This window comes from Pavona decussata, unplaced genomic scaffold (genome assembly GCF_977016875.1).
Source record: "Pavona decussata unplaced genomic scaffold, jaPavDecu1.1 SCAFFOLD_21, whole genome shotgun sequence".
NCBI lineage: Eukaryota > Metazoa > Cnidaria > Anthozoa > Scleractinia > Agariciidae > Pavona > Pavona decussata.
The window spans coordinates 3,411,932-3,426,593 of record NW_028145444.1 but is presented as its reverse complement, the minus strand read 5'-3'; the positions used below and the strand labels follow the sequence as shown (position 1 = coordinate 3,426,593).

The 14,662-nt window shown below is 40.9% G+C and overlaps 1 protein-coding gene across 2 annotated transcripts in view; it reads left to right on the top strand.

Moving 5' to 3' along the window:
* Positions 1-14,327, top strand: part of LOC146486268 (MAM and LDL-receptor class A domain-containing protein 2-like) — an 80,452-nt gene extending 66,125 nt beyond the window's left edge. For both annotated transcript variants that reach the window (XM_085099734.1, XM_085099723.1), the window contains exons 49-55: positions 7,068-8,113; positions 8,399-8,604; positions 9,271-9,442; positions 9,849-9,909; positions 10,265-10,457; positions 10,956-11,135; positions 12,083-14,327. In XM_085099734.1, coding sequence (XP_084955860.1) covers positions 7,068-8,113; positions 8,399-8,604; positions 9,271-9,442; positions 9,849-9,909; positions 10,265-10,457; positions 10,956-11,135; positions 12,083-12,205 — 1,981 coding nt within the window. In that variant the 3' untranslated portion in view covers positions 12,206-14,327. The remainder of the gene's footprint in view (positions 1-7,067; positions 8,114-8,398; positions 8,605-9,270; positions 9,443-9,848; positions 9,910-10,264; positions 10,458-10,955; positions 11,136-12,082) is intronic.
* Positions 14,328-14,662: the final 335 nt, after the last annotated feature.

Sequence of the window (14,662 nt, the reverse complement as noted above, 5' to 3'; positions counted from 1 at the left end):
GGGACACACGTTTATGGAGTAAACATACATTATGTCTTGAAATCTCACAAAAGTTTATTTAATAAACACAACAAAAGCTTACAAAGTCCGCCATTAGGCTAAAGCACATGGCTCTCTTGCAATACGACACTGCGCATGTACCAAGTGTTACTAGGCAACAATGAAATGTATTAATACCGCTAAATATCATGACATCTCCCCCTTTTGAGGAATGTAAAAAAAACTTAAGGAAAAACTTATTCGGACAACATGTACTGAATCTGAACTAAAGCTAATTAAGAGAACTTAGAAGCTTGACCTGTCCCTTGTAAACTAGAGGATTACAGTCAAGTATCCATTCAAAGTTCATTTCTAAAAATGTTAACACTATCAAAGTCACTCTCTATAACGAACAGGTTTCCTGATAAGTCTCCCACTGGAGGTCCTCTGTTCTGGGATAAGATCCAAGTTGCTTGTGGGGCTGGTGTTGCTAACTTCCGGAGCAGAGTTCTCCTGAACAAGTTTAGTGGTAGTCTTCCTACTGGTTTCTGGAATCGAAGAGTCGTCCTCTTGTGGATCTTCACAACTGGGTGGAGGGATTCTCCTCAGGTACCTCCGATTTCTTCGCAACATTCGACCACCAGAGTCAATAATGTATGACCTTGGGCTTTGATCTTTATCAACGACTTTAGCTTCTGTAGTCCGCTGCTTCTCAGTATCTAGCTTGGTTCTCACCCAGTCTCCTGGTTGGAGCGGAGGTAGTTCTCTCGTGCCATTCCGCCTATCAAAAGACTCCTTGTAGCTCTTCGTTGTTTCTGCATCTGCTTTCTTTACAGCTGCATGGCATGGAAGCTTGGGATCAAGGGCTTTGGTCATTGACGGGAGAGTCGTCCGTATCTGTCTTCCCATAATTAACTCAGATGGGGTCTTCCCGGTGGCTGGGATGGGAGTTGCACGATACGCCATAAGCGCACGGAATGGATCTTCTTGTTTCAGGATCCGCTTGGAGATTCGCACCCCACTTTCTGCAGCACCATTCGCCTGGTGGTGAGGTATGCCTGAATCCATACTTTGCTTTGAAATCCTCGAACCAAGTTGACTTGAACTGGGTGCCATTGTGACTAACTAGTTCCTCTGGAATACTCCATCAGGCAAACACAGACTTCAGCTTTTGGATGACCGCGAGGCTTGTCGTCCCCACTAGGCTAAGAATTTCGATGAACCTTGAATAGTAATCCATTATCACAAGGTATTTCCGACCGGCAAGCTCAAAAAAGTCAGTAGACACCTTCTGCCAGGGTCTGTCAGGTAGAACAGTGGGCATAAGTGGTTCTTTTCTCTGAGCAGCTTGGTTTTCTTGGCAGAAGTGGCAAGACTCAACCTTTTCCTTAATCTCTTTAGAAATACCAAGCCACCATACTGACAAATTGGCACGTGCTCGACACTTTGTGATGCCTTGGTGCCCTGTGTGAATGGGCTCCAATATTTCGTCTCTCATGTCAGTAGGTATCACTATGCGATCATCGTATGTTAGAAGGCCATCGCTTATCGACAGGTGTCCCCGAGAATTGAAGAACTCTCGTACTTGGTGTGGGACCTCTTCCACGCGCTCTGACCACCCTTGTAATGTTAGTTCTATCGCCTTTTGGAGCTGTACATCTCTGGCAGTTGCTTCTCTGATCCTCCTCATCTGAGTATCGGTGGCTGGCCTGGTAGACTCTATCAAGCTTACGAAATTACGCTTGAACATCTTTTATGGTGTCTGGCTCCTGCTCTTGCTTAAGAGGGCTTCTAGACAAGGTATCTGCCACCACCATTTGCTTGCCTGGAACATGTTCCGCTTGAGGGTTGAACCTCATCAGACGCATTAACAGCCGCTAGCATCTTAGAGGTGTCTTGTCTATATCTCTGTGGTTGATCAGTGGAGCTAATGGTTTGTGATCTGTCAAAAGCTTGAAAGTTGAAAGTCCCACCAGATAACGTGATAACCTCTCACACGTCCACACCGCGGCCAGACACTCCTTCTCAATTTGGGCATATTTGACTTCAGCCTGTGTCAGTGTTCTTGAACACACGCAAGTGGACGGAGTTGGCTATCGTGCTCTTGCATCAGAACCCCACCAATTCCATAGCTACTAGCATCCGCACACACATCAGTTGGCCTCTTTGGATCATAGAACGCTAACACAGTGGAACTTGAGATTATTTTCTTGACCTTGTCAAATGCCTTTTGCTGGGGAGGTCCCCAAGTCCAAACACTGTCGGACTTCAACAGATCAGACATTGGATGCATTTCTGTAGCAAGGTTGGGTATGAACCTTCCGAGGTAGTTAATCACGCCCATTACTCTGCGTAGCTCCGGCACATTGTTTGGCGCTTCTAGCTCTCTGATGGCTTTCACCTTTTCAATGTCTGGAATTACTCCGTCTGCACTGAGGACATGTCCGAAGTAGGTTAAACTGTCTTTCTTGAACTCACATTTCTCCCTGTTTAGTTTCAGACCTGACTCCTTGATGATTTCAAGCGTTTTCCTTAAGTTCTCATCATGCTCCTCAGCAGACTTTCCATACACAATAATATCACCCATGATTGCTTCGCAGCCTTCCTCATTCTTTAGCAAGTCAGTCATTTGACATTGAAAGATCTTTGGGGGACAAGTAATTCCAAACGGCAGTCGTTTAAAACAGAACCGCCCCATTGGAGTGATGAACGTGGTCAATTTGGCACTGTCTGAATGAAGGGGAATCTGCCAGAATCCGCTTGATGCATCCAGCTTGGAAAAGTACTGAGCACCAGCTAGCTTTGGAGGGATGTCTTCCAAGGTAGGCAAAACAAATCTTGCACGCTTGACCGCGCTATTCAATTTTCTCAGATCAACGCAGATCCTAAGCTTCCCATTACTTTTCTGCACGGATACCATGGGCGTGCACCTTTCTGTCGGCCCTGTGACTCTTTCAATGATATCGGCGTCTTCCGTCCGCTTTAGCTCTTCTTCTACTTTTGGCATCAGAGGGAAAGCAATCCTCCTGGCTGTGTTGATGCAATAAGGTTCAACATTCTCATCCAACTGGATCCTTATTGGCTCACACTTTAAAAGACCTATGTCTCCAAACAACTCTGCATCCACCTCTTCCAATCTCGCAACTAGACCCATTTCGCAGGCTGCTTGTCTACCGAGCAAATTATTGCTTATTCTCCACTTATTACGAAGATATCCACTTCATAGTTCTTATTACAACATGTCACTGTTGTTGTAAACTGTCCTGCACACTGTAATTCGCCTCCGGGACTAAAAAGGGCCATCCTGGATGGATGTAACTTAGGCTGGTTTGGCAGACTGCCAAAAGTAGATAAATAGTAAAAGAGTAGAAACTCTGTAGATGGGTGGCACTTGAATACAAAATATTTGAAAATAAACGTTAAAACGTTAATAAAGTCTCAACTGAGTACATTAGTACAAACGTTTCGGGCTGAGCCCTTCATCACTGATGAAGGGCTCAGCCCGAAACGTTTGTACTAATGTACTGAGTTGACACTTTATTAACGTTTTAACGTTTATTTTCATATATGTCAAAAGTAGACTTGGACATCGCAGTTATATCTGCGCCCGTGTAGATCTTGAAAACTACTGGCCTACCGCTGACCTTGAGCTGAACTCTCCACTTAGTGTCCTCAAGTGAATCACCAGATAAAGCACCTAAAAACCAATGGTCAACGCCGCTGCCTTTTGCAACAACACCATCATTTCTTTGCACCTCATTTACAGCTTAGACCGACACACAGCTGCAAAGTGGCCCACCTTTTGGTATTTTAAACACTTCTTATCCTTTGCTAGACAGCGTTCTGGCTTTGAGTGGTTGAGACCGCATCTGCCACATTTCTTCTGACTTTGCTTTTGGAAGGACTCCGCTTTCTTCGCTTTTCCTCTCCTCGGACGAGAGGGAACTGGCTTCTTCTGGCCTTGCACCTCTTCCAGATTCTTCACTGCGAGGGAGTTCTGATCTGTAATCTGAGACTTCACCATTTCTGACTGGCGAGCTATTTGAATCGCTGCTTCTAACGTTAAATCTGCTTTTAACTGAGACACTTTCTTGTCCACAATTCCGATGACGATCCTATCTCGTATTTGCTGATCCCGACTGGTTGTAAAATCACAGTGTTCCGCTATCTCATGAAGGCTTCGAACGAAGGATTCGACTGTCTCTCCTTGTCTTTGGTTCCTTTGGTGAAAACGTGCTCGCTCGTGAATTACGTTCCGTTTTGGAACGAAATGCTCATCAAACTTTGCCAATATCACGTCAAATTTCTTCTCGTCTATCTCTGCAAAGGTAAAGGACTTGTACACATGTTCGGCTTCTCTCCCCATTGTGTAAACGAGAGCACTAACCTGGACATCGCCGTCCTCTTTGTGAAGCTTCGTTGCGAGTCGAAATCGCAGGAAATTCTGCTTCCAATCTGGCCAGTGGAGCGGTTTGGAAAAATCAAATCTCTCTGGTGAGCTAAATTTCAGCATTTCTCACGTTTTTCCGCTGCCACCACGTCTTGAAATCTCACAAAAGTTTATTTAATAAACACAACAAAAGCTTACAAAGTCCGCCATTAGGCTAAAGCACATGGTTCTCCTGTAAAACGACACTGTGCATGTACCGAGTGTTGCTAGGCAACAATGAAATGTAATAATACCGCTGAATATCATGACACATTAGATAGGTCGAAGGAGCCGGAATCGTCAAAAACAATGCATGGCATCACAGAATTCTCAGATTTTGAGCACTGTTATGGCAACAATAACAAGCTGAAACACATCACAGCCCGAAATCAAACAAGACTCTCAGTAACCAAAAATATGAATATTCTAAATTAGAAAATCTCTGGGGACATTTAGAATGTGAAAGCACAGGGGCAATCAGTAATTTTTCTCTGGAAAAGGCACTTACTGTCAAAGACTTGCCCCAGAGGTAAAAAATACAAATGCTAAGAAAAATGAAAAAGACATATACTGTAGGCCAACCAGCTTATTGACTCATGTACCTGATGGAGGTAATACTTGTGCTGACTGTGGTAAGTCTTTCCTGCGTAAAGGCAACTTGCTAAAACACAAAGTTTCTTGTGGAAAAGCTCAGCCTACAACAAATGAAAACATCGGTCTAGTCAAAGATACAGTTGCTATAATCAAAAGCAAACAAGCAAAACCAGAAAGTTTAACCTGTGAACTAAGCACAGAAGAAAAGACCTGGCTATATGCAATCCCTGGAAAGGCAGATAAATCTAACCGGCCAGCCCGAACAAACAAACGCTTTAGTGAACAACGGAAACAAGTCATGATTGAATGTTATCTGAAGGGTGTCGATGACAGGAACAAGCGTTATACTGCAGCAATGTGCCAGGAAGAAATTGTTCAGAAACTGGGAGCAGAAAACAAGTTAAAGGAAAGCCAAATAAAGAGCTTCTGGTCTCGATATCACCATCGGTGATATCATTTTATACTCGATACCACATGATATATTACAGATAATCTATTAAACTTTGCAATACAAAAATTAATATTGACTAAGCTGTGCTTGGTTTGTATGTCATGACAATCATGCCAAACTTTTCCCATCTTATCCTCCCACTCAGTCAATAAGTACATACGTACCACCACATGGCCCAACTGATACAAGTTTTGCAAGTTGACACAGGAGATCGCTCAGAAAAAAGCTGTCTGCATGACCCTTCAAACACACATGATTTGCTCCTTTAGTGCTAGTGCGATTTACCATTTATTGGGTATTTTCCAAGACCTTTTCAAAATTTTAAACTCGGACATGAATATGATGGTATGATAAAATATTTATTGATGAGAGTTCAGTAGGTCAATCATGGTGCATGGACCTCATCGTGTTCTGTCTATACACCATGACTTGGAGCCAAATATTTCCCACCTGGCCCTTCCAGTCAGTCAATGTATTAAACCCCAAAAATTTTTGGAAAAAAAAGGCCAGAAATACTAAACCCATCCGAAAATTTTAGCAGTCTGAAATTGATAATGCCAATATGTTTTAGCAGTCTGAAATTTTTACTGTCCAAATTTTGTAAACAGTGCTCAATAAAAATGATTTTCAAATTTGTGACAAATCCATGAATAACATCTTGAGAAACTATTTCTTTGATATTGGTGTATCTGTTACAATGACATTGTTTGTCAGTTTAAGTTTTGAAATGTACCCCATTTCCACTATTTCCAGTTCAATGGTGTCTCAAAATCTGTCTGAATTTTACCCCAAATCAAAAGAAGCTAGCCCAAATTCATTATTTTTCAGAATAAAAATCTGAAAAATTGTTGGGTTTTAATGTACGTAAACATATTTATTTAATAATCACTTATATCTTCGAGAGCCAAGGTTTAGGACCTGTAAAATGCAGAGGATTGAGAGAGAGACAAGGTCACTTTTGGATTGTTTTCCTTTTCATATTACATACGGTATACAAATAAAAGCAATCGGCCTTATCACGGTTTTTGACACTATTTTGATGAGTAGGCAAACACGTCTTGAAATAACAGTGTTTGAATGGAAATCCAATATCAAATATTTTTCATAAGACTTGCACTAGGAAAAGGATTTTAAGAAAAAAATTGGAAGGATGTAGCTGTGCCAGAAAGCGTGCAGTCATGTTTTGAGCTTTCCATTCCCTTTCTCTAGTACAGGCCTTCGGCCGGCAACACTGTTGAACAGTAAGCGCGCCAGAGAAGGGTTTCTACGGCTCGGAATTTCAAAAAAACACCACGCGTGACTCAATCAACATTTCCTTGAAAACTTCATTTCAACATAAAGGTAAAAGGCGACTTTAAATATCTCTACTCAGTAAAAATTTCAACCGATCGCGTCGGGTGAATATAAAGTCTCAAGTTGCAAACAGTCATTACACCATACAAACAGAGGGTGATCTGCCTGTGGCGAAACACTAGTGAATGCTGACGAGTGGCGAGTGGCATCATGGGAATTTTGGCCGCGCGTTGCTCGAAGTTCAAAAAAATCTCGTCTTAATAGTTTTCTGATAAAATAAAATGCGTCTCATCGTGAATATTTCTCTTATTTCCCACACAGAAAACTCGACCGCTTCATCCTATGCTGTTACGCCAAGAAATCGATCGACGGCGTTGACTGCGAATCCCCAGTCGATGAATTCTCCAGTTGCGACGACCTTATGAAGAACAGCACGCTTCAAATCTGCATCTGGATTCTCGGTATTCTCGCCTTCCTTGGCAACCTCATCGTTATAATATGGCGCTTGATCGACAAAGAAGAGAACAAGGTTCATTCCTTTTTACTGACAAATCTGGCAATCGCTGATCTCTTTATGGGCGTGTATCTATTAATTATCGCCATTATGGACGTAAAATGGCAAGGGCAGTATTTCAAACATGACATCAAATGGAGATCTGGCCTGGGCTGTCAAGTCACAGGCGCTCTTTCCATGCTCTCCAGTGAGGTCTCCGTTCTGATTCTAACCATGATTACACTTGACAGACCCATATGCATCGTGTTTCCTTTTCGATTCAAACGCCTCACCTACAGAGCCGCCGTGTTCAGTTGCATAGGCGTTTGGATATTTGGTGTAGTGATAGCTGTAATCCCCATCACTGGAATAAACTACTTCTACGATGAGAGCGGGAAATTCGGTTTTTACAGCCGCTCTGCTGTCTGCCTTCCATTGCAACTGTCTGCAGGACGACCAGCCGGCTGGGAATATTCAGTCGCCTTTTTCGTCGTACTAAACTCCATTTCTTTCATTTTCATCCTGGTCGCGTATATATCCATGTTCTGGACAGTAAAGCGCGTTTCCCGCGCAGTGCGATCCACGAATCTAAGCAAAGAATCCGCCATGGCAAAACGTTTTGTCTCCATCGTGATGACCGACTTCTGTTGCTGGATGCCCATCATTATAATTAACATTTTATCCCTAACAGGGAATTTCTACGATCCAAACAAGATTGCTCATGTGTGGATAGCAGTGTTTGTCCTTCCACTCAACTCGTCCCTGAATCCTATCCTATATACGTTTTCCACTGAGAGGACTAAAAGAAGCTTAAAACGGAAGCGGAAAAGCGTCTCGAGTTTGGTCCTTACGTCGCTGGAAAGTCGTATGCCGGGTAGGTACAAATTTGAGCGTAAATTCCAGGGCCGGTTGCATAAATAATCTTAAGACAAATGTAAGTTTTCTGCAGACGTTCCTCGCCTACCGAAGGAGTTTCTGGTGTTCCCTTTGTATTTCCTGTCCTCAGTAAACGACCTGATCGAATAAAGCGCTCGAAAAAATCCTTTGAACGCAGAGAAAGTTGTATTGTTCATAATTTAATCGCCTTCAAAATGAAGATTTCACTGTTGTTCGTCTCAACAGAGTGCTACACCTATATAACATTTCGATTTATTTTCAGGTCGAAAACAATCGGTTGACTGGCTGAAATCGTCTCATGACCTCACTTCAGTGACTAACGTTATCGCCAGATCCAGTCCTCTCCCGGTGGTGAGGGCACCGGAGTCATGGGAACGACACTATCAGCAGATGCACGCTCGCGCTAAACTGAGGTTGATTGAAGAAGTGGATATCTTGCAAGACGATATCGCAGGAAAACGTTTTACGGTAAGTGGTCCCCTGAATGAAGAGTTGCACGGCTTACACTAGTCGGAGACAGTGTACTTGCCATTTATGTCCAATTTAAGGCGTATAAGGTTGCATTAGTACGTCAATTGAGCGTTACCCTTGAGATTTTACCAAGAACGAATGTGATTTTATGCGAGAGAGGTTTAATTTCTCTATGACGTCTTCAAACATGATTGGCCAATCGTTTTGAAGTCGTTTCCCTACAAACCTGAAGTCGCTCCACTAAACCTTCCGTATCAACAGCCATCACAGAAACCTCTGAAAAGAGCTAAACAAGAAACACCCAATAGGAATGCCCCATTTTCAGTTATGTACTTAGTGACCTAGCCTTTGAGTAGAAGCGAGGGTGGAGTGGGCTTGGTTTGTTACAAATTAACCTTTCAGCTTTTACGAGGAAATTTTAACAAGTTAGCTTGACTTACTAATAAAAAAGCTGGAAGGTTTGTTTCAAAACAAAACCCACCTTCAATCTCGCTTCATCTCAAAAGCTAGGTTACAAATACCTAAATGTAAAATGATGCGATGCTGTTTCCATTACTTCAGTGATTTTGTTCAAGTTAATAGAGCGCAGTATTGGACTGGATAACAATTCTTAAGTTACCTTAAGTCTGCACGATATACAATCTGTGTTCCTTGTTATTTCAGGGTTACGCTCTAGCCTGGTGCGAAGAGGAAAGTACGCTTAGTATGGTGTTATTAAAATACTTTGCGAAAGAATCCAAAGAGGACTGGAGTCGAGAGACAGAAATAGCTCAAGGCCTGACTTGTAGCGGTGGACCGCCTACCAACCTACTTCGGTACCGCTGGCACTCAAAAGGCAAGAAAGATACTTAGTGTTTTCTTCGTATGACCACCTTTTATTTTTCTATATATCCTTCATTTCTTCCTCCATGTACAAATGCAAGTTAAACCGCGTGTTGTTGTTTAACCCCTATAGACGTTCCTGGCTGTTAGGGGGCCTTCGTAAAAACATCCCTAGCGGCTAGCATCCTATTCGCAGGGTATTTTTCTATGCATTCAACTCGTAAAGTATACAGTTTTGTTATCTCTCTAATCTTTTAAAGCCTTTCGCCGCCTTCATGTAGGCCGTTTTTATAGCACTGGAGTTTCATTCTGTGACGAAAAGGTTGCAATTAAAGCGAATTTGAAATGCTTCAGTAATTGCGACGATCATGTTCATGTTAGTGAAGTAAGTTGTTTATTTTTCTGTTCTTGTTCCTCAGCTCGCGACCAAAGTATCGAACATCCAAAAAAGAAAATTCGTGATTTATACCCGAACAGTTTGTAAGTTCTTTTCAACTTTTTTTCTTACATATGTTTTCCAAGCAACTGGTTTCAAGCAGTTTCTGTTTAATATAATTATGTGTCTAATTTGGTTTTTCTTTAGCTAAGCTCTCTCAGCTCTGTAACTACCTCTCGTGTCATGTTCTCTAATTAATCAATACAATTATGCTTTTACAACCAATCGAATACATATGAAAAAATACTTGACTCAAATACCTGCTGTTTATTCTAATTTCTAATTGGTTCTTTTAGTTAATAGGGTTCGTTGTTGTTTCTAGACAGTCTTAAGACAATCGTTCATTTGTAAAAAAAAATTCGGACAACTCATTCTGTGTTTTTCTCTCTTTTTCACAAGGCTTATTTGTTATGAATTTGTGTCAAGCTCCACTTTAGAGGATTTCCTTTGCGACAAAGGAACTGTTCTTAACTTCGATACAGTCTGCGCCATAGCCAGTGACGTCATCAGCGCTGTAGAGCGACTTGAGGATATTGGGATACTTCACAACAACATCACAGCAAACAACATTCTGATTGGTCAATGCCAAAGGGTAAGTTGACTAGGTTGACTCTTTTTCACTTTAACTATTTCCTTCTGTAGTCTTATTTGAGTTCGCTACTGGGACTAATCTGTTTGGAAACTGGTAATCTGCGATTTGTGAAGGATTGTGAAGGGCGAGTTAGGCAGTAGTTACAGGAGTCCAATCCGATTTCGTATTTGCCTGTACCCGGAGACTGTTATCTACACAACAAAAGAGAACACACAAACAAAATTTCGTATCCAGAGTCCCTTTGGTCACCGGTTGGTCGCCAGGAGAGACTCTGGGGATTTATTACCGCAGGATTTCTGTGATAAAACAATGCAAGCTGTTACGAGGCAGCCAAACATTTTTTTTTTCGACTTACCAAGAGTCTCTCCTGGCGATCAACCGCTGGCCAAAGAGCTTGAGGATTCTGGGTACGAGATTGACCCAACCATCTCTCACTAAATTTACCGCTGAACTACCGCGGGTTATCATTTTACTGTTACGTTTTCTTTCTTAATTTAGCTTCCGCCTATTACAGCAGTTTTGGGTGGATTTTCTCAAGTATCTAAGGTGGATGAGCGCGGTGCTGTTACAAACTGGGCGGTTGATGCGCATTGCAACTACAGCAAGGATATTGAGCAATTCGGACAATTGCTGGCTACTTTATTAGGGCACTGCCATGGCTCTATTGAGTACACTCAGGTAAGAACATTTTGTTCTAGGCATTTTAAATGGTAGTGGTTGATACAGGGATTCCTTTCCCCCTCCTCTCTCCCCTTATTTTTCAACTAAAACCGAGGCTTGTGTCGGCGAGGTGCTGATATATTTCGTTTCAGAAGAGAATCAAGTTGAGCGTTCGGTCCTCCAATTTACCTAAAGGTGTGGATCCACCACTGAATGGTTACTATTAAACTGACTTGTCGTTTTTAAATTAAATTTTAAGTTTAATGAGTACAATTAACAATTGTTCCTCGAGCGCACGTTCGATATGAGATGATAGATAGCCAACGAGGTAGCGCAGACTTTATTAACAATCAAGAAATATTGCTAGATCTTGCTGATTTCACTTTGCAAAAACTACCAGTTACTAAATGCGTTTACAAATACACTGTTACATCGACATCATGCATTACATACATCACTGCTAGAAATTTCTTTTGAAACAGTTGAATGTACTTCAACAAAACTCTTCTTGACTGTGTGAATAAACTACACCGACGGTAAAACATTGAGAAAAACAATGAAATTAAGAAGTAAACTGTTACCAAGTTGAAAACACGAAACGCTGGGAAATTAACTAAAGCCCGAAATAAATCCTATCAATCATCAAGACATGGGATTGTCCTAGCCTAACCCTTGAGGGTCATGACACGAACTTAACAGGGAGTTCGTATAGAGTGTTTTCATTCACATGACTACCGACCATATTGGTTTACTAAAACAAAAAAAAAGTATTGCATAAAAATAGAGTTCAATTCCCAGAGGTTTACGTTGGGACACCAACATGGCCGCCGTGACGTCATGTGAAAACACTCTATAAGACCTTTTCTTATGCAGCTACAATGATATGATCCATGTTCGATACTTGAGACTAGTTGCTGATTTTCTATATCAGTTTCACTAGTTTTGAATGTTTTTTTCTCTTCCAGCTGCATGAAATTATGAACCTCTGCTTCCAGGAGACATTGCAGGAAAGACAAAAGGCGTCTTACATCCGGGAACTACTGGAAGAAGCTTGGTTCTCAGTGGGAGTCTGGGATACTTGTCTTTAAATCAACTCGTTTAAAGTCTTATTTACAAGGGACTTGTATTGCTATGCTAGTATTTCTAGCGATGCTTAGATTAATTTCTTTGGAAAATTATTTCGCATATAGCGAACACTTCAATTATAAAAGATATTTACGTGAACAAGGCCACTTTTGCAAGAGCACCTCTCTAAATCCTCAATTTTGAATTGCCTATACAACGCAACCCACTAAAATGCGAGTGAATGAATGAATGAAATATTTATTTAAAACACGGTAAAATATCAGTATAACAATAGAAAATGAAGAAATTCATCTTATGAATAATATTTCTATTTACTGGTTTACATATTTGCCGTGTGGGAGTCCGATACAGAGAGCCATTTATCAATTCTTCACTTGAAGTTGCTTAGACATGTTGTAGTGCAGATATCCTCAGGAAGATCGTTCCAAAGAGAAGCTCCGCTATAACTGAAACCACGCTTCAGGTAGTCAGTTCTCGGTTTCGGCAAGTACGATTTTTGACTTGCATCACGAAGATCAAAAGACAAAGTCCTCGGAGTAAACAAGTTACAAAGATAATTTGGGGCGAGCCTATTAACGCACTTGTACATTAAATTTGCCTTTTGCTTCGTTCTTCTAACGGATAAGTTGTCCCAGCTGAGAGAATTGAGAAGATAGCTAGAGTTCGTATTATAACTTGATTTAGTAATTACTCTGGCAGGGCGATTTTGTAGTTTTTACAGTAGTTTCTCACTCAGCTGTTGAAACAAGCCATCCCAAACAACACTGCAGTAATCAAAATGTGGTACGATAAGACCTTTGTATATTTCAATAGCGGTGTGCATTGAAATAAAAGGTCTGGCTCGCTTAAGTGCACCAATACTGGAAGCGAAATTTTTTGAAATTGCGTGCATGTGCTCCTTCCAAGATAGGTTTTCATCTATGTTCAGTCTGAGAGCTTTGCTATTATCTGTTTGGTTTATTTTGACGCCATCTACATTAATATTTATTGTTTTATCATTTAAAGACTGCAGTGTTTGACGTGAGCTAATGACCATTAACTCAGTTTTTGCCACATTGAGGCCCAACTTGTTAGCTCTGAGCCAGAGATTAATGCTTTTCAGTTCAGTATTGATTTGGGTATCAAGACTAGGCATGTCAGATGCAGCAAAAGTAACATTCGTCATCAGCGTACATTCTAGGGGAGCCAAGGCTCAAGCAAAATTGGTAAGTCATTTATATAGATCAAAAAGAGTAGAGGACCAATTATTGATCCTTGGGGAACTCCGCAGTTTAAAGGGGTTGCACTGGTAGGTGATTGTTTACATTGCATCGTTGTAAACGATTTGTTAGGTAAGACATAAACTATGTCAGTGCATCTTGATCCATCCCATATTTGGTAAGTTTTTGCAAGATGATTTCGAGATCTATAGTGTCAAAGGCGTTCTTTAAATCAATGAAAATTACACCATTGAGTAGACCTCAGTCTGTCAACATTGACACACCAGTTGTTGCTAGTCTCCAACAAGGCAGTGAGCGTACTGTGTAAAGAACGAAAGCCAAACTGGCAACTGGATAATAAATCATTTACATTTAGATAATTATATAGTTGGTCATAGATAATTTTTTCAAAGATTTTGGCCACAGCAGGTATAACTGATATAGGCCGATAGTTGTTTAAGTCAGTCTTGGATCCAGTCTTAAAGTTAGATGTTACTTTAGCCAGCTTCCAGTCGGATGGGTAGATACCAGTCAGTAGTGATTGATTAAATATACACGTTAAAGAAGGCGCGACGACATCAGCGGCTATGCGGAGTGTGCTCTTTAGAGAGCTTTACTGATTCTGTTCTATCCGTAGCTCTTAGAGAACTTAACTAGTGATTTATTGTCATTTTTCAAAGTATATGTATAAGCATCTTAATTTTAGTAGAGTAAGTACCATCAGATGTTACATTTTGAATAAACTTTAATACGACAAATGTTTGTCTAGCGTACCTGTAATCGCGTAAGGAAATCAATGGAAGTCATTAACGAAGGTGCCTCCTTTCTGCTTCCGTTTCACGGGAAAGGCCGAGAAACCGTAATATAAACTTAGTCAAAGGTTTTTTAGCACGATTTATGGCTATGCGGGAAAAGAAGATCTCAGTAAGGATTATTTAAATCGAAAAAGAAAATTGGGGGTAACCCCGAATTTTTTAGAGACAATCAAGCTTGAATTTGGAAATGAAATGTCATAAGTTGCCTCCATTTACATATGTCTTCCAAAGATCTTCTTTTCCCGCATAGTGATAAGCCGAGCAAAAAATACCTCTTTATTTGGAGGCACCGTCCTTAAGAACACTTTACCAGTTGTTCATATTATGAAGACTTTTCAAAAGGAGAACTGCAACAGGAATTTGGTGTTGTTTTAAACTTAAAAATAATGTTACATTTTTGTGATAAATTAATAATAATAATAATAATAATAATAATAATAGTAAT